Below are 25,568 nucleotides of genomic sequence, written 5' to 3' on the forward strand. Positions count from 1 at the left end.
CCCCTAGAATAGTCAATATTTTCTAACAAGGCTAAAATAATAGCATTGAGACTATCATGGTTTTCACCCAAAGCAGAGGCCTGCACAGCTTTTCCTTTGCAGCTGTGGCTACTACACGTTCATTTAAACTGCTTCAAGCCCTTTGCTAAACATCAGGATTGACAAAAGGAAAATAATTCCTTTTAAGGAAACATTTGATTTAACTCAATTGCTACTTTTCTGCTTGGCCAGGCCATTCCCCTGGACAAGAAATGGAGCAACAGCCTGGTGCACATGGGACTCTGAGCTGCTTCCTTTTTTTAACTCCTGCACCAGTTGTTGACCAAAAATAAACACCATTCCACAACCATATATGTTCAACAGCCCAGTGGTGATTCTGAGGCTGGTCAGGCCCCTCCAGTATTGCTGTTAGTCCACTCTGCCAGAATATACAATCCTCTTTCCTAGGAGCACGGCTCTGCATGGGCTATGCATATAACCCAGCTTAATCGGGAATGTCTGTTGCACCTATTTTCTTTCCTGGACAAAAACAGTAGAAAGAGTTTAGCCCAGACATGTCACAAATTGCTAGAAGTGTTTCAGGATCCTTTTCTGTGGCCTGTACTGAATTTCCATTCTCCTGTGGAACTAAAGAAGGATAATTTTCTCTTGGGACCAGCTTTAAGGTACCTGTCCATCTGCTGGCATTCAAGCAGAGTCAAGGTGTGTAACATTGAGGACTGGATGAAAAACACATTCCAGAAAGACATCTGTCGTAAGCATGAAAATGCTGTCAATGATTTTTTAATACAAGTCTGCAACAGGTATGTTCTTGGGGTGTGAAATTTTACATCTAATGTAAAGCTTAAGGTCATTAAATTGAAAGCATTGGAGCTTTTAACTGTTTACACATCCTTTCTGGATCAGAACACTGAATACCAAAACATTTTGGCTTTGGAGCACCATTATTTAGTTTTAGCAAAAATGTAGTGCGTCTCTCTGTTGCATTTTACTGGGCTTCCCGCAGCCCTCATTTGCTTGACAAATGCATGTGACATTCCCAGGGTATTAGTGACAATTCCATCTAAAAAAAATGTGACTAAGGAACTATTTAATAGCACCATTCTGTGCAGGACAAAAATATCCTCAGAAATGGAGCAAGAGATTGAATCTCTGAGAAAGGGAGATTCTTTTCTATAAAAAAAACCGTCATCTCCCTAAACATGCTGGTAAGCTCAAATTCCACTTTTCCTCACAAGTAACAGGCAGACACATGTGAAGGTAGACTGGATCTAAGGTTTACATCATTTTATTCTGTGTTTGAGCAGCCTAACTTTATTTCTCTGTAAATTGATAATGCCCATGTTATCTATGCTGAGGTTGAGTGATTATAAATATAAACTACTTTGGGGGTCATACAGACAAGGAGACAGTACAGTGAGGAAAAGCAGACCTTAGTGCAAACCAACTGCATCAGCAGCTTTGAGCTGTGCTAGCTAAAGTAAATTTCAAAGACAAAAGCTAACACCAATGAAAACAGCAAACAATGCGGAGGCACAGCGATTTCTTGTACAATTTAGCAACAGAAAATTGCTGCTGCTAGATTAAAAACTAAGATTTCCACCACCTGCACCTTAAACTGCATGCTTATGCTGCAGAACCTGCAGTTCTAGGTGTCCAATGGGACAAGAACGACAGCGTGAGTGCTAGAAATACTTTAACATTTGCAGCCTTTTAGCTTGCACTAGCTCTGGACCTGTATTGTACATAAACACCTGTTGGCCAGGTGCAAAAGATGGTCAGAGCAACAGGGAATCAAATGGATGAAGGTACAGGCTCAGACTGATAACTTTTTTTTTCTTCGCAGAGGCAGGCAGAGTTGGAAACGGTGGGTCTCTTCAAGCCATGTATATCTATGGCTGTACTTGTATCACAAAAGTGACTGTTGATAGAACTAGTTTTAAAGAAAAGTTTTTCCAGTTAATTTTGGTTTTAAATGATTGTTGAGAAGGGGAGCGGGAAATGGAGTGGGTGTGTATTCTTCAATTCTAGAGATTCCAATAGCATCCACTCTGGCTGCAGAATTGCATATCAACCCCATCAGAGGTTGCATTAAGCACTGCTGTAGTCAGATTCCATGCAAACACTCCTATAGGAGCTCCATCTCAAAACTGATTTAGTTGAATAAATTAGAAGTAAAACCACTGCTTTTAAAACTGCTTCCCCAAGGAAGCTGTCAGAAAGACAAAAATCAGTTCGGATGGAAGGGTTGTATGTCTGCAAAGAGGCCAGATCTCCCACCAACTTCTGATCCTGAAGCTGCCAGTCCTGCCCATTTTTACATACATTTAGCACAAGTCACTCTCAAGCTAGTAGAAGGAAACAGGAAAAATGACACTGATCCTTTTCGTTAGCATTTGGCACAACTGTCCTCATAAGATTCTGCATTTGCCTCTGGGCAGGGTTTAAATGAAGCTTATTAGGAGAGTGGATTCCATACATCTAGTTATTAGACCTGGTCTTTTATCTGTTATGCAGTATAAAAACAAAACTACTCTGTGCTCCTTTCCTCCCTTTGCGGAGTGTGTGTTAATATTTGCAGGTGGTTCAATATTGTGGCTATTGGGGAGGATAACGGATGTGTACATATTAAGTAAAACCAAGCAGTTTTGATCAAATCCAATGAATTACTCAGTTAAGTTGGCCCCAACTTAATATCAGTCCGTATTTATCCCTGCTCCTAAATTCTGGGGGATGACCATTTCTCTGAGGTGCAGTCACAATACTTATCGTCCAGCATGCAGGATGGGCCAAGCAGGCTCCTTCACTCTTGCAGTATCAGCCAACTTAAGTCCTTTCAGAGCAGGTATCCATTAAAATCTCTGCCCAGGACCTGATGCTGGAATTCCCTAATGTGCCAGGGCACTAGGAGCAGGGTTCAGAGGTTGTTGTTGACCTGAATAGATGGGCTGAGGCAGAAAGAAGTCAAGTGACTTCTGCGAGGTCGCACAGCAAGTCAGTGGTAGATTCAGGCTTTATAACCCAAATGTCTTGATTCCCAGATCATTGCTGGAAGAGCTTGCTTTTCAGAACTTGATTTTGGGAATCTCTAAGTGGGAATTGCTTTTGCAGATTCTACACATTATTCTTCTGTCTCATATACAATGACCATGTTTTCAGGTGCCCAAACTTGCTGTCCCTGACCCTTTCTGGATGTGGCCATGTCACAGATGATTACCTGTTGTTGCTTCTCAAGAGCTGCCCAAACCTCAAGATACTGAAACTGGAAAACTGTGTGCGGATCACTGACCGGACTCTGGAAGCTGTGACCCTCTATGGGGGCTCTTTACAAACCCTCCATGTGGATTTCTGCCGGAACATAACTCAGGCTGGTCTGGAGACAGTCCAGGAAAAATGTCCTTCAGTAATGCTGAAAGCAGAGAGAAGTGCAGACATGATTCCAGACAACGAACCAGGGGAAAAATTGATGCTTGAAAGAGCAGTGAGAAAACTGGTACTGTACTAAGAGGGACCGATTCCAGAAATTCAATATATGTGAAGAGAGACTGACATTTTGAGGTTCCACCCAGTTTGCAATTAAGCCTATCTATATGCATATTGGCTTTGTTTATAAAAGAATATTTTATAAATTTCACAAATACTCCTGTTTCACCTGGGTAAGGAGTTTACCTTGATGGTGATGGTCTGGCACCACTGGTCCTTCATACTGGAAAATTCCCTGTGCTGGCACAAAGGAGATGGTAAATCCTGACTAGCTGATGATGATCCTGCTGAGAGTCTTGTGGGGAAGTCTGTGGTATATTTTGCTTGTCTAACATGTATGATGATGTATCCAAATCTCAGGGCCCAAGGGGATGGATAACAAACTTTTTATTCCCAAGGAAATATCATGCATGTGCCTGTTCTCTCAGAGAAGGATCATGAATTCTAAGTAGGTAACTAGCCTCTCTCTGTCACACGTTCACCTTTTCTGCTAAGGCAGATCTCACTCCTGACAAATGTCACTTACTGTACTTTACACGTGATCTGTTAGTATACTTTATTTAAACCATAAGTGCTATGAAAATGTGTGCAAACCAAGCTTTTAACATTATTTACATAATGTACACTGACAATTTATGCTTCAGTTTACATCACTGTAAATGTAAGTTTAACATTAACACAAGCTTGTTTACACGACTGTCCGAGCTGAGAAGGCAGAGCTGAGAAGGCACTGATTTACAAAAAGTGCCCATAAACCCTCTTTTCGAAAGCCTTCTACAGCAACGATATATTTGTCTAAATCAGAGGAGGATTTTATACACCCAGCCCCACCCATGTGCAGTAATATAACACATGGAGGGCAGCGTGCAGCAATCAGACTGTTACAGTAACACATGTAGAGCACAGTACTACCCTATGTGGTTTTGCTGCCACATATTTGTATTATACTGAAAGATTACACTGAAGTGGCCAACACTATCTTTATCTCTTGTCTAAAATTGGCCTTAGACCAGAGGTTCTCAAACTGTGGTCTGCGAGCTCCATGCAGGTGGTTCGCAGATAGTTCCCTCTAAGACGTGCGCCTGGATGGCCACACACAAGAGAATGAAAGGCCACCCACCTAATTAGTGGAGCCATGCAGGTGTGGCTCCACTAATTAGGTGCCTGGACCCTGGAGAAGATGCACATGTAAGGTGAGGTGGTGGCCTTGGGGGAAATAAGGGGTAGGTGGGAGAGGACAGCAGGGTGAGAAGGGGGGTGCGGGGAATTTGGGACGTGCAGGGCTGTAGTGGCCAGAGAAAGAGGCGACTTTCCCCAGCTCCAGGGCTGCGGCTGCTGGAGAGAGACGGCCCTCCTTCCCAGCCTCAGCTCTGTGACTGCTGTGGCAGGGGAGACCCCCCACCCCTTTTCCCAGCCCCAGCTCAGGGGTTGCTATGGCAGGGGAGACCCCCCCCTCCTTCCCAGCCCCAGCTCGGGGGCTGCCGCATCAGGGGAGACAGGGCACATCCAGCGCATTAGAAAGGTAAGACTACTAATATATGAGTTGTGTACTTTTATTTGTAGAACAAAAAAACGTTAATTATTATTAAGGGTTTTTTATATGGCACTTTTATCTAAAGTGCTTTATAATAGTTAGCTAATGGTACAAACAACATTTGGGAAGATCATTAATTGGTCTGCCGAGACCCTCAGCAATTTTCAAGTGGTCCTTGAAAAAAAAAGTTTGAGAACCACTGCCTTAGACAAAATACACTGTAATATAGGTCAGATTCTTAAACAACTGAGGTTTGTATCTTGCCAGCTTTCAAGACGTATGTCCACCTCTGTACATTTGGGTACAGATAAACCAACTTTAATCTTCCTGATGCTCAGTTTATTGCATAAGACCAGCCACCGGTTGCCATTAAAAGCCTTCAACTTTTGCTTCGGGTAACATTACCTCAGAACTTGCAATTATTGTTATACTTCATACTAAACATATCCGGGAACACGGCAATACTGGAGGTAACTTATCTAAGGCAACTGAAACTTTAAATTTGTCAAGAAATGTTATATTCCAAAAGAATTATATCAATAACACACACCAGTTGCGACTAATCCCACATCTCTACCTGTTTGCCTCAAATTTTCTCTCCTCACCCATCATAAGCCTCTTAAGAACTTTGTGCTTATGATAATGATGGATGGATAAAATTAATACCTCATCATTTATCTTTTTCTACATAACTAGACTTCTAAATGACAAGGAAGGAGGCTGGACTGCTCGCTTGGAAACACAATCCAGTCTGCATGCTTTAAAGTTGGAAAAAATAGCTTTACTTTATCAGATAATTAACTAATCATTAGCTTCTCCTGATTAAAGCCATCTACAGAGCATAGTAACTTTGTCCTTTTAAGTATACAGTGGGTTAGAATGAAGAGCATTGTGTAGTCACAGAAGAGAAATCCTTAGGATAGCAAAATGATCTTTTCCTCTTCCCCATCCTCCCAAATCCAGGTGTGCAATATCTTTCAAAGGCTCACGGTGCTACCACAGTATCCAAGACCCTCCTACCAAAAGCAGTGTCCATCTGCTTCACCTAGTGTTTAGCAAATGAGTGACAAGATGAGCAAGCTGCTGCCTTGCAGATTATTTTTTAGGATATGAACGGCTTTTCTGCCCATCACAGAGAAAAATCTTACAGGGAAGAGCATTCTATTGTTTACATTTATATTGCAGTACTGTCTAAAGGTTGGGCCCCATTGTTCTAGGTTCTGAAGTAAATCATATTGCTTACAAATAGCTTTATGCTCCTATTTAATGCTATACTTTAGCCACTCTCTTGCTCTTGGGAGAGTCAGAACAAAGAGCCCTAGATTCCAGAGTTCTTGCCAAGTGGATCAAAACAGCTTTGGCAGGTTCTAACGTGTACCAGGGTTTTTCCTTGGGATATTGAATATGCTGCAGAATAAAAGCAGAACTCTCTCCCAAGAGCTGTAAAACAGTGCTAGTAGCTTTTGGTGTAAAAGCTTAGCCAAGGTGCTAGTCCCGTGTTCCTGAATGGGGAGTCAAACATCTTCCTTGGCAATTGACAAGTCTGGTCTTGTCTCAACTGTAGTGGTGCAGGGCTGTCCAAGGTTCCCTAGCACAGCTCTGCCAATGAACCTCAGGTCTCCTTTCAACATCCTGCTTATCTCAAGACTGCAAAGATTAGTCCAGTAAACTGCATAGAGACAGTGATTTGTACAAATGAAAACCAGGATATTACCACAAACTAATTCAAAATGCACTCTTATTCAACGATGAGAAGCTAGCAGCCTATATTAGGATGAGGCAGACGAGGCTTTCTTCGGACAACTGACGTTTCCAGATCACAAGCCCTGGTTCTAATTGGGGACTTCAATCACCCTGACATCTGCTGGGAGAGCAATACAGCAGTGCGCAGACAATCCAGGAAGTTTCTGGAGAGTGTTGGGGACAATTTCCTGGTACAAGTGCTGGAGGAACCAACTAGGGGCCGTGCTCCTCTTGACCTGCTGCTCACAAACAGGGAAGAATTGGTAGGGGAAGTAGAAGTGAGTGGCAACCAAGGCAGCAGTGACCATGAGATGGTTGAGTTCAGGATCCTGACAAAAGGAAGAAAGGAGAGTAGCAAAATACGGATCCTGGATTTTAGAAAAGCAGACTTAAGACTCCCTTAGGAAACTGATGGGCATCCCCTGGGCGGCTAATACGAGGGGGCAAGGAGTCCAGGAGAGCTGGTTGTATTTTAAAGAAGCCTTATTGAGGGTGCAGGAACAAACTATCCCGATGTGCAGAAAGAATAGTAAATATGGCAGGTGACCAGCTTGGCTTAACAGTGAAAATCTTCAGTGAGCTTAAACTAAAAAAGGAAGCGTACAAGAAGTGGAAATTTGGACAGATGACTAGGGAGGAGTATAAAAATATTGCTAGAGCATCCAAGGGTGTAATCAGGAAGGCCAAGGTACAATTGGAGTTGCAACTAGCGGGGGATGTGAAAGGTAACAATAAGGGTTTCTATAAGTATGTTAGCAACAAGAAGGTGGTCAGGGAAAGTGTGGGACCCTTACTGAATGGAAGAGGCAACCTAGTGACAGATGATGTGGTAAAAGTTGAAGTACTTAATGCTTTTTTTGCCTTGGTCTTCACAAACTAGGTCAGCTCCCAGACTGCTGCACTGGGCAACACAGTATGGGGAGGTGACCAGCCGTCAGTGGTGAAAGAACAGATTAAGGACTATTTAGAAAAACTGGACATGCACAAGTCCATGGGTCCAAATCTAATGCATCCAAGGGTGCTGAGGGAGTTGGCTGATGTGATTGCAGAGCCATTGGCCATTATCTTTGAAAATTTGTGGTGATTAGGGGAGGTCCTGGATGATTGGAAAAAGGCAAATATAGTGCCCATATTTAAAAAAAAGGGAAGAAAGAGAACCCGGGGAACTACAGACCAGTCAGCCTCACTTCAGTCCCCAGCAAAATCATGGAGCAGGTCCTCAAGGAATCCATTTTGAAGCACTTGGAGGAGAGGAAGGTGATCAGGAACAGTTGACCTGGATTCACCAAGGGCAAGTCATGCCTGACTAACCTAATTGCCTTCTATGATGAGATAACTGGCTCTGTGGATATGGGGAAAGCGGTGGATGTGATATACCTTGACTTTAGCAAAGCTTTTGATACTGTCTCCCACAGTATTCATGCCAGCAAGTTAAAGAAGCATGGATTGGATGAATGGACTATAAGATGGATAGAAAGCTGGATAGATTGTCAGGCTTAACAGGTAGTGATCAATGGCTCGATGTCTAGTTGGCAGCCAGTATCAAGCAGAGTACCCCAGGGGTAGGTCCTGGGGCCAGTTTTGTTCAACATCTTTATTAGTGATCTGGATGATGGGATGAATTGCACCGTCAGCAAGTTCACAGATGACACTAAGCTGTGAGGAGAGGTAGATAAGCTGGAGGGTAGGGATAGGGTCCAGAGTGACCTTGACAAATTGGAGGATTGGGCCAAAAGAAATCGGATGAGGTTCAACAAAGACAAGTGCAGAGTCCTGCACTTAGGAAGGAAGAATCCCATGCACTGCTACAGGCTGGGGACTGACTGGCTAAGCAGCAGTTCTGCAGAAAAGGACCTGGGGATTACAGTGGACGAGAAGCTGGATATGAGTCAGCAGTGTGCCCTTATTGCCAAGAAGGCCAACGGCATATTGGGCTGTATTAGTAGGAGCATTGCCAGGAGATCGAGGGAAGTGATTATTCCCCTCTATTCGGCATTGGTGAGGCCTCATCTGGAGTACTGCGTCCAGTTTTGGCCTCCCCCCCACTACAGAAAGGATGTGGACAAATTGGAGAGAGTCCAGCGGAGGGCAACTAAAATGATTGAGGGCTGGGGCACATGACTTATGGAGAGAGGCCAAGGGAACTAGCGTTATTTAGTCTGCAGAAGAGTGAGGAGGGATTTGATAGCAGCCTTCAACTAAGTGAAGGGGGGGTTCCAAAGAGGATGGAGCTAGGCTGTTCTCAGTGGTGGCAGATGACAGAACAAGAAGCAGTGGTCTCAAGTTGCAGTGGGGGAGGTCTATGTTGGATATTAGGAAACACTATTTCACTAGGAGGGTGGTGAAGCACTGGCATGGGTTACCTAGGGAGGTGGTGGAATCGCCATCCTTAGAGGTTTTAAGGCCCAACTTGACAAAGCCCTGGCTGGAATGATTTAGCTGGGGATTGGTCCTGCTTTGAGCAGGGAATTGGTCTAGATGACCTCCTGAGGTCTCTTCCAACTCTAATATTCTATGATTCCATATACGTATACACACACACGCTTGCCTTTCATTTCCATTTAATACAAAATGCATCTCAAAACACTGACAAACAATAAAACTGCAAAAATTAGTTTGAATGTCATCAGTACACCAAACACCAAGTGAACAACTGGATTCCCCACCTAATATATTACGAAATATATCTATTGTAAGACTTTCCTTTAAAAGCTTATGTCAAGTAGGAATGCCTGAGCTTTCTTCAAAAGTAAAGTAGATGGTAAAGTTTGCAGACGGTGCCAAGCTGGGAGGGGTTGCAAGTGCTTTGGAAGATAGGATTACAATTCAAAATGATCTGGACAAACTGGAGAAATGGTCTCAAGTAAATAGGATGAAAATCAATAAAGACAAATGCAAAGTACTCCAGTCAGGAAGGAACAATCAGTTGCACACATACAAAATGGGAAATGACTGCCTAGGAAGGAGAACTGTGCAAAGGGATCTGGGGTCATAGTGGAACACAAGCTAAATATGAGCCAACGGTGCAACAATGTTGCAAAAAAAATCCAACATCATTCTGGGATGTATTAGGAGAAGTGTTGTAAGCAAGACCCGAGAAAAGGCAGTTACCTTTTTCCAGAACTGGTGTTCTTTGAGATGTTTTGCTCTTGTCCATTCAACTTGGGTGTGTTTGCTCGCCACATGCCCCGGTGCCGGAAATTTTTCCTGCAGCAGTATCTGTAAGGGACCAGCTCCAGCGCCCCCTGGAGTGGCATGCACATGCTGTGGTATACAGGGTGCCGCTGGCTCCCCCCACCCCCTGTGAACTCACCATAATTGGACTCTCAGCTCAGGGACAGTGGGCTAACCCCATTCAACGTAGGTGACTCCAGCAGGGATGGGAAGAGGGGCGGGGGCGGAGGCTATGGGAAAGGGGTGGAGTGGGAGCGGGGGCAGCTTTCCTGGCCAGCTCAGCCATCTGGGGGATCGGGCTGGTCTCTGGAGCAGCACGCAGCTGCGTAGGGCACCAGGAAATTTGGGGCAATTTGGTTGCATATGTGTAAGGATGGCCCTGCTTCCTGCCATGCCCTGTTATGCTTGCTTCAGGAGCGGGTTATTTGAAAGGAGCTAATATTCCCACCTATAGTCACTGTGTTTCAGTGTTAGCACTGAGCGATGTATGTAGGTCACAAACAAAGATTCAAGTTTAATAATGGGGTAAAACAAACTTTGGACAAAAGGAACATGAAAATGAGGAACCGTCTCACAGTTAGGGCTCTCACAGCTGGGTGCAATTCCAGTTTTCATTGGAAAACCAGTCCCCAGGCGTGGAGTGCCCGGGGTACTGTTAGGGACCAAGAACATGCGATGAATGTGGCGCGGGAGTTTGGGGAGGGAATGGACTGGAGTTCTGTAGTGGCTGGACGGGGAGTCGAGCATGGATTAGTTCTGATTGCAGGCTAATGACAGATGTCAACATTTGTCTGGTCCTCCAGGAGTTTTATCTGCTCCTGCACCTGTGTCTTTTCCTGGCTATCCAGCCTCAGGCTTTCATTAACTGTCGCCCTCTACACTCTTGTTTCGCTACGTGCTGCATCTGTTGACTGCAATACTTTGCAAAACATATCCTCCTTACTCCTCCTGGGTTGCTCCCTTATCTGATGGAGGTGCACTGCTGGTGTGGAGGAGTATGTTCTCAAGGGCACATCTGCAGAAGGCAAAGAAACAATGAGTGAGCTCAGTCATGAATCACAAAAGTTATACACACCTCTTTCTCACTGTCCCTGGGCTAGCACACAGGTTGCCGAGAGTCCCAATTATGGGGAGTTCGCTGGGGGTGGGGGTGGGCAAAGGGTGGTTACTATAAGTGACTAGGGAGCTCATTCTGAATATTGGTACTCTTTTCCATACGCTAGGGTAATCGAACCCAACATCTCACTCCTAAAGGTAACCCAAAACGCAAGGGAGCATCTCCGGCATGCATGTGGCTTCAGACCGGCTCCATATGCTGCTCGCCTGTGTGCTGCTCTGGTCCCTGCAGAAATAATTGCCAGGTGGTGCAGCAAAGTTTCCTACAGTGGAGGAAGAAACAAGGCAGCTCTCCCAAGGAACCTTCGGCAGAGGATTGCAGAATCCCTACAGGAAAGTTTCCTAGAGACCATTAGGGAGGATTCCAGAGACATCCCCGTGTACATTAACAAACGTTTCTGATGTGGCCCCACTGCGTAGCTGGACAGGCTCTGTTGTTAATTTCTGTCCCTTATCCCTCCTCTATCATATAATAATGTACATGAGAACTCAGTCTCCTCTTACCATGTAGTATCAAAGCAAAATGAGCACATACCGGCGCTCCCCTCTCCTGCATCCTGTGTGCCAGAGCTGGAGTGCTGGAACTGGCTAGACCCCTCAGGAGTGGTAATGAGGTCCTGACTCGCCGCACCACCGGACAACCCTGCCATGTGCTCCACATCGTCATCCAGCTCCACCTCCTCTCCAGCACTTCCTCACTGGGGTTGAGTCTGGTGGCCGCTGCCTCCAGTCCCCCAGAAGTATCGATGGGGCTCTTGGTGGTGGAGGTGGGGTTACCGCCGAGGATGGCATGCAGCTCTTTATAGAAGCGGCATGTTTTCAGTGCCACACCAAAGCAACGGTTGGCCTCCTTTGCCTTCTGATATGCCTGCCTCAGCCTCTTGATTTTAGCATGACACTGCTGCATGTCCCTTCCATGCCTCTTTTCCTGCATGCCACTAGCAATCAGCTCGTAGGTATAAAAATTCCTACGGCTGGTGCGAAGGTCCAACTGCACAGCCTCCTCTCCCCATATATTTAGCAGATCCAACAGCTCCGGTGTGCTCCACACAGGAGCATGTCTGCTGCGTAAAGCTGGCGTGATCAGCTGGGAACAGGCTGTGTGAACTGTGCATGCTGAGCAAACAGGAAGAGGAATTTCAAAAATTCCTGGGCTTTAAAAAGGGAGGGGGCGCATACCTGTGTCCCTGCAGGGCAGCAGAGTTCAAACTGCTGACCAGAGCAGTCATGATAAGCATCATGGGACACCTCCTGGAAGCCAATTAGGGCAACATAACCAAGTGAGGTGCCTACACTGACGCTGCGTCACTCTAACTACGTCGCAAAAAGCTCTATGCCACTTGTGGAGGTGGTTTTATGATGTCAGTATAGCAGGGGAGTTGTATCGGCGTGAGGAGCACTTCAGTGTATACACCTCCACTCTTTTGTCAACAAAAACTGACTTTTGTTGACAAAACTGTGTATAGACAAGATGTAAGTCAATGTTGCAATGTTATTAAAATGCTGGTATACTGTTCAACATGCAATGCACAGTAACCACATATACAATGGGTATTCATCTGCAAATAAGCTATCTGACACTTTTTCAAACATCCTAACAGATTTGCTGAGAAGTTTAAAAGTCTAAATTTATAAATGTTGAATAAACTCTGTAAACAGTTGAAAACACACACAAAATCCCCCCCACTCATTCTTGTATTTGCTTTATTTTCTCTGCATAAGGAACCCTGCACAGGCAATTCAAATTAAAACAAAATAAATATAGGACTATTCATGTAAAACTGTCCTTGCTAATGAACAATTATACACAATGTACAACTCTTCATGTTCACTGGGAGGGCTTACAAATGTACCATTCCCAACAAAAAATGCACCAAAATGGCTCCATGCAAAATCATCAAAAGTGACCAAAATATGGAAAAAAAACAACTTACTGACTGCACTTTTTGGGGGGTTTTTGCCCTTTTTTTTTTTTAAACAATCACCAAAAAATAAAAACATCTAATTTGTTGTTACATTTAGAGTAACTAAAATGTGGCCACTGCTTATTAATGTCTGTTTATGCTCCTAAAACATCTATGGTTACCATAAAATTGTGTCAACATTGAATTGGACTTAGGGCACTATTTGTAATAAAAGGAAGATGATTTTGTTCACAGAAAGTTAATAATCTGTGTCCGAGCCCTCCGCATTGTCCACATTGCGTGAGAGCATGTAATTGTCCATATCTATAGACCTGCAATTATTGATTGCATACCGCAAACGCTCTGCCATGATTAGTTGACTGGAGTATGGTGGAAGCCTCAGTTGAAAGAAACAAGTCTGTGAGGTAGGCAAGCTGTCATAAGGCTGTGGAAACAGACAAAAAGTAGGACATGGATAAAACTGCAAAGGACATTAAAAGGTGTAGCAAATTCACTATTTTTCCCTGCCCAAAAAATAACTAAAAAAAGCACCCCTCTCTCATCCACAATAAGGTCTCATTAATCAAGCCAACAAGGAGTAAATAATTCCTCTTAACAAAAAGACAAGACTAGTACCATCTTACATTTTTATAAAATTTTTCAGCCCAAAATAATTAACACACCACCACTACCGTCCACCCAATAAATGATTTCAACCACCAATGACATGCATCTATTTTAAGAGTGGAACTTCCAGGTGTTTGTCTACTGCAATATATTAAATAATCATTTAGACCAAGCAGTAAAAATTTTGTATCCAATTGAAACTACAGGAGGCATGCAGGTAGACATATTACAATTATCCCAAATTAAAAAGTATGATTAATTTCTGTTTAGAAAATAACTTCTTAAAGTGCAGAGCTTAATTATTAGGAGCAGCAAAATATTATCAGTTTCTACTTGCTATCTAGCTTTCAAAATATCATGAATATCCCTTTCAAGGTTCTTTTCATATTATGATAATATGGAGGAGGAGTGTTCCAACTGTAATGTGAATACTTAATTTTCATGAAGCTATATCCATAAGGTAGTTTTAAACACAGTTAAATTTGTTCTAAATCTTAAGAAATAGCTGCAGTTTTCAACTAATGCATTAGAAGCCAGTGAGCTGCAACTGTATTTCTTGGGGTAGTGTCTGAATCTAGTGGGTTTCCACATGGGTAAGAGGGTGATATTTGGTGGCAATTGACATGCCAACAGTTTCAGCAGCTCCATTTCTATTTTCCATTTCCCCAAGTCATTCTATAATGTAGTATATTGAGAACTCTGTCATAGAGACGCAACAAGACTTCATTAGGTTTTTTTGTTTTTTTTTTTTAAATCTTTAAAATACTAAATCAGAAAATGTACTGTAGTAGGAAATTACTGTAGATTAAACATGGTGCAATAATTCACACTGTGTTGTTTAGACACCAGCCTGAACTCCACCTAATAATTACATTTACACCTTATATGTTCAAAGTGCTGAGTGAATTACACTATAATTCACGCAATGTTAGGCACCATTATATAATTAAATCCTATGGCTCTAGCAGTCAGAAGTTCATTCCATAATGCACAGTGCCTCTGGGCTTAATGTTAGTGAAATTTAGCGCTTTTTGCCAAAGGATTGATTAAAATGGACAGAAATGAACAACATATTAAGAAAATACCATCTTACCCTATCAACCTTCATTATTTGGAATCGCTGAGAGATATCAGCAGTGTTTGCTGGCAATCGAGATCTTCCTGACACAAACCTCATGAAAAGGACTCTTTCCTCATTTGAAAACTCTTCGAGGGTGTGCCAGAACCACTGAACTAGTTGATGCTGCTCATCAACCTCTCTGTACCGCACAACTTTCTTCAGGACCTCAACTGAGATTTCTGGCATTCCACAAACCATCTGTTCCAATTGCTTAGCCGTCAGAAGAGACAACAAGGGAACTGGAACAATCCAAGACATTCCTTCTCTCACAGCAGCCACCTTTAACCCAAAAAGAATAGTTATTAAAAGAGTCATTACACTTATTTTGGATCCTTAGCACACAACCTGTATGCAAAGATAAGACTTTGAGAATGAATACACATGTGGACAAACAAGCTAAGACAGGGGTCAGCAACCTATGGCATGCGTGCCAAAGGCGGCACACGAGCTGATTTTCAGTAGCACTCTGTTGCCAGCCCGGGGGGCTCTGCTGCTGGTCTGGGGTACCGGCTGCCGGCCCCTCTCAGCCTACTGCCAGTCTGGGGTTCTGTCCACCGTCCCCCTGCCAGCCGGGGTCCCGGCTGCCAGCCCCGCTCAGCCCGCTGCTGGTCTGGGGTTCCGGCCATAAGCCCCTTGCCAGCCGGGGTCCTGGCAGCCGGCCCTGCTCAGCCCGCTGCTGACCTGGATGGACGGAACCCCAGGCTGGCAGCGGGCTAAGCGGGGCCGGCAGCCGGGACCCCAGCTGGCAAGGGCTGGTGGACAGAACCCCAGACCAGCAGCAGGCTGAGTGGTTCAGCTCGCTGCCAGTCTGGGGTTCTGTCCACTGGCCCCTGTAAATGTAAAATGTATTACTGGCACGCGAAACCTTAAATTACAGTGAATAAATGAAGACTTGGCACACCACTTCTGAAAGACTGCTGACCCCTGGGCTAAGGGTACAGTTTAAGTCATCACCTAAAAACAAAAAACCATGTAGTAATGCATATGTCTCCCTTCAAAGGATAACATTTCCCCTCAAAAACTGTTGACTTGTTGCAGAGAATTATCTTTCACCAAAATGATTTTATAGTACTTTCATGCTAAGAAAACACCTCAATAAAACCATCTAAAAAAAGTGGAAGAGTTATCAACACAAATGAGCATCTGCTAAACCAAAAACTTTGTTGCCAGAATACTGCTAGGACTGGGATGAAACCATGTTAAAAAAAGGGTCTATCTCTGATCTGAAAGACTCAAGGTCTTGGGGTCAGTATTGAGAGGGCTACTGCCCTAAAGTGGAACAGCCATGTGACCTTGTGTGCATCTATCTTTGGAGAAAGAGGAAAATTAGTTCTCTAGTGTAAGGTTAATGTATTAAGATACAAGGCCCTCATTTGATTTGTATAATGCTATTGTATAAGTGACAAAATAGCATTTCAGCAGATGATACAAAGGTATTTACATAGATTACTACATACTTTTTCAATCCACTTATTAAAGTGTTTACAGTTACTATTCAAAAGCAGGTAAGGTAAATATTAAGCAAAAATATATCCACGAAAGCTCATGCTCAAATAAATTTGTTAGTCTCTAAGGTGCCACAAGTACTCCTGTTCTTTTTGCGGCTACAGACTAACACGGCTGCTACTCTGAAACAAATATAATTGCTTCCCAATGACATGTACTGCCAGATTATGTGCTGCTGTAAATGCAGGGTTAAAGGTGCTCAGCTTTCTGTGTGATCCCCGTTTTGTTTCCCAGTCAGTTTAATGATCTCAGTGAGGCAATTCTGATGAATATAAAGCAAGTCCTCAGTTTTTCAGTACTCTTGTGGTCTTTCTTAACATTCTAGACAGCTGGGTAACAACTGCGCTGTGAATCAGATTTAATTTAAAAATGATTCACAAATTATTTGAAAAAACACAGAGGAAAAATCCAATAAATGTGTAAACCAAAATCTTTGTTATTTTTGGCATTTTGAAATCGTCACCATCCAGTTAACAAAATAGGTAGAGTTCAGTGAGATTCTCACCTGACGGTCAATTTCATGAAGTCTGTACTCAATTGCTCTCTCCACATATTCTTTCCTGTTTGAAAAGGTAAGTGGGATACTGTTCCCACCAGGAATTATGGGAACCATTTTACCATCAGCACTTTGTCCGACAAAGGAATCTAGAGGAATCATCTATTAACAGAAAAGAAAAAGTATCGTGCAGGATAAGATATTTGGGTAAAGTATTGAATTAAAAATTACCATAAATCACTTAGCAATAACTATGAATATCAGATTATATTCATCTGAGGCAGTTATGAGGTGTCTGTTACATTAAAGTATAAATGCTACCTCTATTTTTTTTAAATTAAGGTCAGTCTACAAAAACAACTGGATTCAGAATATTTGTGGGGGAGAGGGAGGAAGCATATTTCCATATCTTACCTCATGGAAATTCTCTTCAGTAATCCCACTGTCTTCAATGTGAAGAATGCTGTTGAGGGTCTGCACATACAGCAAGTCCACCTCCTCTAAATCTTCCAAAGTAAGTGGGATACAACAAAGTTGCTTCCAAACCATTGGGGCCAAATGAAGATCTAAAGGCTTCTTGGTACGAATCGCCACGCCCATCAGAATGCCTAAGAACTTAAACTGCATCAGATGTTCATCTAAACAGGCTGAAGAGTTAAAAAGAAACCTAAAAGAAAACAGAAACAATGTAAAGGCTTCAATAAAATCAACCTCTCACTTCTTCATATGGCTACAAGTTAAAAGGCAGCTATATGCAGCGCAAGATCCCCAAGTTTACCATAGCAGTATTCAGCAAATCTGGAGAAGGAGAGAATAGGTAGATTGATGTTATCTTTCTGCCCTCTCTTCCCAAATCCAGAAAGTTGCCAGAGCCAATTGGCTCCAGCCACAAGCTAGATCAGGGACGCTCAACCTTTTTCTTTCTGAGGCCTCCCTGCATCATATAAGAACTCCATGGCCCACCTGTGCCACAACAACTGGTTTCTGCATATAAAAGCCAGGGCTGGTGTTAGGGAGTAGCAAGAAGGGCAACTGCCTGCACCCCATGCCACAGGGGCCCCTGAAAAGCTAAGTTGCTCAGGCTTTGGCTTCAGCCCCAGAGTGGTAGGGCTCAGGGCTCCAGGCTTCAGCCCCATGTGAGTCTAACGCGGGCCCTGCTTCGAGGACCCCAAAACCTGGACCCCTGGTTGAGAGCCACTGAGCTAGAGCACCTTCAGTGTTGCTTTAATTTATGCTCCAGCAAACCTAGCTGCTAGAGCTGCCCCTTGGGAACCATTACCTGCAGGTGCATCGTGCTCTGGCCTTGCCCCTCCCTCACCTTGAAATAACCCCTACATAACAAGGGTGAGAAAGAAGAGTGCCCAGGATGAAGCAATCAAGAAGCCTCAACATTTGTCAAAACAGCTGTACAGGAAATTTTTTCTTCCATTTTGTCAGCTAATAAGATGTAATAAGATGAAATGCCGTCCAACTTACCTATCCCTATTGTAGCCTACTTCAGCAGTAGCATTTGGAGAAGGAATAAGCAGGTCTACCACACCAGTTTCAAGTTCCTTAACAATAAAAAGAAAAGTAGTACTTAAACATTATAGTTCAGCACATTGTATTATCTTAATGATAATTTTGCCGGAAGAAGCATTTTGAATTTTTTTGTAGGAAATCAGCACACGGTATATATTTTTACCATGATAAAACTAGAAGAAAATAACAGAATAATCTAAGAACCAGAAATCTGTGTCTGATTTGTGATGGTATTTTATTTAAATTGATTTTGCTGCATTTCTGAGGCTAGCACAGAATAGCTATGTACATACTATAGTAACAGCATTTAATGGCACCATCATCAAGCGTTAACATGGTATGTAAGACCTGCTGTCCTCCTCCCACGTTGTGAAAGATGCATGGTGGCCCTAGTGTAGCCTGAGAACTGCGGCCACTCGAAGGCATGGCCAAGGAGAAAGATTTCTTTCCTTCATGCAGGCACCCAGTGCACACACTAGTACACAGGCTGGGAATCAGATGAGAAGACCTGGGCCAAAGTGCTGCACAACAGGAAGTGATCATAGGAATTGAAAAAAAAATCGTGTGCTTTGAGATATTTAAAATATTTGTCATACCTGGCACATTTCTGTAATAGTGTCATCAAACACGCCCCCAGCGTCATCAGCCCCTTCTCCAACCAATTTCACTTTCCAGGCACGGGAAGGTAGGCGAAGATCTGAAGCATTCAGCTTTACCACTTGTCTTGCTATTTGTACAAAAATAGGCTTACATTTCCGACCTCTTCAATGAAAAAGAAAGTGACAGAAAATGTAATTCACAGAAAGATCACTTTTGTATACTCTAAAGGCTTGTCTACACAGTAGGGTAACGCGCATTACAGGGGTGATTTCTAAAGCACACTAAAATATTGTGTGTTAATTGGTCCAAACAGAGCCTTCGTGGTGCGCACTAGAGGCTCCAGAGTGCACTTTAATGGAAAGCGCATGAGAGAGAGCGTTTGGTACGTTATAGCAGGGTCTACATAGACGAATTAATGCACACAGGGCCAGCTCCAGGTTTTTTGCCACCCCAAGCAAAAATAAATAAATAAATAAAAAAAATCCAGAGTGCTGCCCCTTGAAAAGTGCCGCCCGGAGTACATGCTTGGGATGCTGGTGCCTAGAGCTGGCCCTGAATGCACAATATATTAGCATGCTTTAGAAATCACATCCCCATACCATGTATTAACCCACTGGGTGGGCTGACTTAGGGCTTGACATCAAATCTTTCACAAACACAAAGGAGCCAATACTGACCTGGTCGATATTCTTTTTACAGTAATTTGAGGCCCGTAGTTTTTCCCCTGAACCATGGTTTTTCCAATGGAGCGTACCATGGGAAGTGTGTAGACTCTTGGTGCCAATAATGGTCTTAGTTGGCCTTGGACTATTCCCCATGTTCCAGCATTGTAATGAGATGTGCTGTTCTGTAATACAGCAGCAGATGCATAAACATAAAATGCTTTAGTTTATTCATATTAATTCCAATATTTCTGGAATAAGAATCTCCATAATTAAATACTACCTGAACTTTCCTCATAATAGTTCAGAAACTGATGAAAATATACAAAAAGAACTACATAAAAAGGGATTTTAGTCTTACCAGAATCTTACAAAATGTTTCTCACCAATTATAGATGTTAGGCTAATGGGTTTATGACATTAAGATACTGAAACGTCAAGGTTCACATAAATCAGAATGTATTTAAACTATTTTTGGGAGAGATTGATTTAATGAAGTTTTTATTCTACAGACACAAAGACAATAGAGCACTATTACCAGAATTGGATTTTGGGGGAGTACACTTTGGTGACAAGGCACAAAAATAAATTTGCTAACTCATTTCAAAATAATGTTTTACCTGGTTATTGGGGCTGAGATTAAGTAATCTCCATGAAGAGTACATGAGGTCTGAAAAATGGTACAGCAGTCTGAGTCTGGCTCTCACTGTATGAATGCTCACTTCCTTCAGTGCCCCATACTGTGGTGGAATGGCATCAGGTAAACCAAGCTGTAAAGGCACTGACACACCTACCACAGAAAACAAGAAATTATTTCATAAAGTGCCTGATCTTGCTCCTCTTTAAGCTAATGGCAAAATTTCTGTGGGCTGCAGTGGAAGCAGTTTTTGGCCTATAGTGAAACAAATTTTAATAGACAATAAAAGATATTACACCTTACCCACCTTGTCTCTCTAATAATATCCTGGGACTGACACAGCTATAACAACATTGCATACAAATTTTAATAGGTTCTTGCTGTATTATACTGCGTACAGGGACATGCACTAAAAGCTCATAAAAACGGAATAAAATTATAGTACAATCAATCATCTATTCTTCACCTGGAGCTCTCGGTGGGACAGGTGGGGCAGTCCAGGCAGCACTGTGACAACGTCCTGCTGAGATCTGTCGAATATTCTTTCCTTGTAGAACAGTTATTAAGGTTGGTTCTCTGACATGGTTGGTATGGCCCAGTCCAAGCTAGCAATTTACAACAGATTTAAAAAAGGATGCATCATGAGGTTCTATTAATAGGACCAAAAATTAGCTTTATTATTTGCAAAATTCTCTAAGCAGAAGTTCAAAAGGAACAGGAGATGAAAACTGGTAAGATGACACTCTCAGCATATGCTGGGAGAGAAAACTTTTACTAGAGAACATGATATAGCATTTACTAGCTATATTCCTCTAATATATTACACCTATGATTAAAGAAAATAGCTGCCTACATCAGCTAAATCACATTTAATGAATAAAATGACATTTAAATACAAAATGGATAAGCTATTCCACATAATTGTGACCTAAATACCTGATAACTTTTAGACTGACTAATGGTTTATGATTTGGACCAACTTTGTACTTGGTGTTTTGCAGAATAAAAAAAATATATATATTTTGTGACTCAATGGCTCATAATGACTGTTTAATAATGATTATTAGTGTGTTATTATTTCTGTGTTTGCCATTTAAAGTTGGGGGTTTTTTTTGTTCTAATATATAAACTCCCACAATAGGCTTTTAAAATGTATCCTCTGTAAAAGAAAAACATTTATTACATGTATTAGTTTTTCCTGCTAAATCCCATTTGAATTTCATATTCTAAAACCAAAAGATATAAATAACTGTATAAAAGTTATAAATCATTGACGTTGCAGTGGAGGACATATAAAACTAACAGTCTTTTAGAATCCAGACTATTTTTTTAAACCAAACAAATGTTTACCCTGCCATAAAAATACAATACTTTCACTACAGAGGAAGTCCAAGGCTTTTCCTCTAGGGATTAATTCAAAATAGCCTGCTCACCCCAACAATGCTGATGTACCAATCCCTCCACTATCCTCGGAACACCAGTTGCACACACTTCGAGCCTCCTGCTTAAATCTGCAATCCACAAAATGGTCAAAATGCCATCCCATAACCCAAATCCAACAATCCATGAATCTGCAATGGTTTGACAGGTACCATTGGGTCATGGACCAAAACAGGCCAATAACTACTGCAACAGACCATGAAGACTTGCTGATAGCTGATAGCAGACCATGAAGACAGCTGGTCAAAATGTTCAAATTTGACATTTTTTGTTGGAATTTAGATTTTTCCAAATGGAAAAAAAATTGATTAAATTTTTACAGATTGTTTTCAAGTTTCAAATTCGTTGTAAAAGTTTTTTGTTTAAAAAAATTAGATGAAATTTTGAGAAATTAGTAAAAAAGTTTCAAAAAATTTGTGACATTTTCACCATGTTTTCAATAATCTCTATTATAACATTTTTAATTTGGGGGAGAGCGGAAAAGTGCCAATACTGCATCATATTTTTCTTTACTTACTCTTCACTAAAAGATTCCAAGAGCATCTAGGAAGCTATACTTATTCTCATGAACACCTGAAATAAACATGATATTGTACACACCTGCCCTTCTGAGTTGCTACCCCAGGCATACACATCACCAGATGATGATAAAGCTAGTGTATGCTCTGCTCCTACAGCTATATCTTCAATGAAGATTCCTGACAGCACTGGAACTTGCTGTGGTCTGTTGTGATTTCGAGCTCGGCCCTCAGGCAAGCCAATCAGTCGATCTAAAATTGCACAAAAAATTCTCATGTAGTACATATACACCACAGTCCTTTCTAAGGGTTAATTTTATTATGGGGAGAGAAAGACAGTATTCATGTAAGTGGACACTAATGGCATTGGCTAGAGACAGATCTAGTGGGCATTTATGTCCCTGAAAAGCTTTGTCAGTACCCCTCAGTACTGATCTGAAGTTCCTGCTATTTGTGTTTTAAGCCTGATTCACCAATCACACCTTTTGGTGCTAGACTTTACAGTGATTTTGTGATTAAGGCTGATGTCCACAAGGAGGTAAATGAAAAACATTCAACTAATTTCACTTGGAGCCTCAGTTCTATAGATTTCTACACAGCCTCTGTAAGTCCCTGGTTAATGACAGTAATTAAACATGGGTACCATCTATTACCTCTGTTCATATCAAATTTAATCAAGATTCAGGAAAAAAATCTGTAAGGTTACAGGTAAATGAGGTTAGTGTTTATATTAAGTTTGTCTTCCTTGAAAAATAAATACACAACTATTAATTTGGACTTTAAGAATGCGTCAAAACGTAATTTGCTTCAGAAGGTCACATTTACATGAGGCTCTAGCACAATCTGTAGAGTAACACTGTATTGTGATTTCATATATTTTATATCTAATATTCTTCCTTTTTACTTTTAATGATTATATTAGTGGTTATGCAACAGTGGTGGGAATTATGGAGTAATAATTGCCAAGCCTATAAATGATCACTTATGTACTGTATGGTTGGGTAAGTATCATATGGTGGGGTCAATTATCTAAAACATTATTGGCTTCTATATATCTTTAAATGTATGAAAGCCTACAATATAGAAATCCCTCTATATGGACAACTTACCTTGTCCAAAAGTATATACATGACCGTCTTTTGTCAATGCAACAGAAAACTGCGTTCCACAGGCAACTTTCTTTATTCCAATTCCACAAAGAATATCTACTTTCTGAGAATAAGAAAGAAAGAGCTAAATACTGTTCTATGAGTATGTATATGGAAAGTAGACAAAAACTCCTCCATTTCCCCCTTCCCCCAAAAAGTGGTTTATAATTCTCAGAAAGACAATTTATATGTTATAGTTTTAGTGTTGTTCTTGTATTAAACTTGAATGTATTAAACAAAGACACTAATTTCTTGTAAAATTTAATTATATTAACATATTAGTCCACATTAAATGAGTCTGAATGCATCTCTATACTGAGGTAAAAACCTCTCTCCTTCAAGCTAGCCTTCAGGTTTCTACTATTTCTAGAGTTGTAGAAGGCTGATTGCTATGGTTTATAGAGACCATTGTGGCAATTATTAGTCTCAGTTTACCAGAACAATGGATAATTGTTTGCACGCTAAGCACTCAGGTAGGAATTTTCAATGTAAGCTGGGTGCCTAATTCCCACAGGCTTCTTTGAAAACCCAACCCTCAGATACCAGTGTTGTAAAAATACCAGCTAGTGATTCATGTAACTATACTAGTCAATATATTGCCTTAGTAAAATTTTCAAAAGCAGCTAAGTCCCACTGAAAGTTACTTATGTCTTTTTAAAAATTTACATCATATAAAAAATTAAACAAAATAAGAAGTTGAAAATTTGCAAAAACACATTTACAGACACTAAACTAAATCCTTATTCAAAGGATAATTTCAGTATGAATTCTAACCTGTGGTGAGGATTTTGCTGTGGAATTTCCCAGACCAAGTTTTCCATAATCTCCATCTCCAAAAGCCCACACCATTGAGCCATCTGTGGACATAACTACAGTATGGTTTAGTCCACAGGCCACCTGGTAAGTGCAATACAGTTTTAATTAGTTTTTCGTCAACTTACTGATACAAAAAATAAAAAGCCATATTCTGAAAAACAAAATAAAAAAACCTGAAACCCTTTTCTAAACATTTAGAAAAAAATGTTAAATGTTAAAAACCTTTGTTTAAAATTTTATACTGATGGAATACAGCAGCGTTTATACATTAACACCCTTAAATAACATTCTTTAGACAGTTCTTCCCTTACCTAAACTGTAGAACAGCTTTCAAATTATATATCCTCATTGAAGCTCTTTAAACATTAATTCAGTAATGGTTAGGGCTAAAACAACAAAGGCTAATTTTATCACTCTTTTTCACAATTCAATGTTTATAAATGTTTAAAATGGGGACACACCATTGCAGCAAAAGGATCAGATTATTCAATAAAAAAATAATGAGAGATTATTATGGTTAGAGAGTGTATTAAAAATGCAGAGGCAGTAAAAACCATCAACAAAAGTTATAAAGAGAATTCTTAAACTGACACTACTAAGAATCATATAGCAACTGAACATCCTCAGACAGAACAGTTACTAACAAAATACATTTTGTTACATAATTGCATGTAAGTAACACTAGATAAACCATGCCTGTCCAATTTGATAACCCTCCAGTGCTGTCACTCTTTCAGGAAGTTTCTTGTTGGAAGTGTTTCCTAGACCCAGTCGACCATAGTCACCATTTCCAAATGTAAACAGTTTGCCATCTGCGGTCACCACTGCTGAGTGTTTAAAGCCACATGACATCTAGAAGCCAGAATTAATATTAATTTTAAAATGGAATATTAGCACCATACAATTCAAGAAAGAGGAGAACAGAACTTTCTGACCTAGTCACTCCTTATAGTTTAAGACGATAATTAAAAACTAGACTGGCTGAATAAATTAACTGTTTTACACTCTTCTTGTATTTCAATAACAATGTTATAAAACAATTAAAAAGTCTGAATACACGATGACATGGGGAATCAAATCATAACCAAAGCCAGACAGAAGAGTTCTCCCCCCCAACCCTCTCAATCAGGTTACACAGTAAAGAAAGGAGTTTGAGTTCACTTGCTTCAATTTGTACCAGCACACCTAGCTGGGATTCTTATTCATATTTCTGTGATTACTGAATTCTTTAAAAAAGCATGCTAAACGATTTGCCTTGCTTTCCAGTATTACATTACCAGGTCAATTATATACTGTGCAAATTCCCCACCTCTGTCTTCTTTTTCCCATCTTAGTCTCAAAAGAATTATTTATAGCAAAGATCTTTGTTTCAGTTTTTATTTTAAAATTTCCCAGGAATTTATCAGTTTTTTTTTAAAAAGGGTGAAAATCGGAGCAAAAAATTAACTTCAGAGTTTTCTAGGTAAATATTGTTGGATGATAGGACAGATAAAAAGCACAGATTTACCTAGTGTAATGTACTG

General features: G+C 41.2%; 2 protein-coding genes across 10 annotated transcripts in view; one reads left to right on the top strand and one right to left on the bottom strand.

The window, feature by feature from the left end:
- Positions 1 to 452: 452 nt before the first annotated feature.
- On the top strand, positions 453 to 3,563 carry FBXL22 (F-box and leucine rich repeat protein 22). The gene is made up of 2 exons (XM_039490825.1): positions 453 to 803; positions 3,160 to 3,563. The coding sequence occupies exons 1-2, from the start codon at positions 469 to 471 to the stop codon at positions 3,503 to 3,505; spliced, it is 681 nt and encodes a 226-aa protein (XP_039346759.1). The 5' UTR covers positions 453 to 468; the 3' UTR covers positions 3,506 to 3,563.
- Positions 3,564 to 12,737: 9,174 nt separating this feature from the next.
- HERC1 (HECT and RLD domain containing E3 ubiquitin protein ligase family member 1) overlaps positions 12,738 to 25,568 on the bottom strand; it is a 216,959-nt gene continuing 204,128 nt past the window's right edge. For all 9 annotated transcript variants that reach the window (XM_039490822.1, XM_039490819.1, XM_039490821.1 and 6 more), the window contains 13 exons: positions 24,742 to 24,897; positions 24,004 to 24,126; positions 23,191 to 23,293; positions 22,164 to 22,333; positions 20,590 to 20,728; positions 20,107 to 20,276; positions 19,502 to 19,671; positions 18,821 to 18,986; positions 18,180 to 18,256; positions 17,118 to 17,370; positions 16,713 to 16,865; positions 14,675 to 14,980; positions 12,738 to 13,399 (listed from right to left, as the gene is read on the bottom strand). In XM_039490822.1, the coding sequence (XP_039346756.1) occupies positions 13,214 to 13,399; positions 14,675 to 14,980; positions 16,713 to 16,865; positions 17,118 to 17,370; positions 18,180 to 18,256; positions 18,821 to 18,986; positions 19,502 to 19,671; positions 20,107 to 20,276; positions 20,590 to 20,728; positions 22,164 to 22,333; positions 23,191 to 23,293; positions 24,004 to 24,126; positions 24,742 to 24,897 (2,172 nt within the window). In that variant the 3' untranslated portion in view covers positions 12,738 to 13,213. The remainder of the gene's footprint in view (positions 13,400 to 14,674; positions 14,981 to 16,712; positions 16,866 to 17,117; positions 17,371 to 18,179; positions 18,257 to 18,820; positions 18,987 to 19,501; positions 19,672 to 20,106; positions 20,277 to 20,589; positions 20,729 to 22,163; positions 22,334 to 23,190; positions 23,294 to 24,003; positions 24,127 to 24,741; positions 24,898 to 25,568) is intronic.

The sequence above is a fragment of the Mauremys reevesii genome, linkage group 10 (assembly GCF_016161935.1).
Source record: "Mauremys reevesii isolate NIE-2019 linkage group 10, ASM1616193v1, whole genome shotgun sequence".
In the NCBI taxonomy this organism is placed as follows: Eukaryota; Metazoa; Chordata; order Testudines; family Geoemydidae; genus Mauremys; species Mauremys reevesii.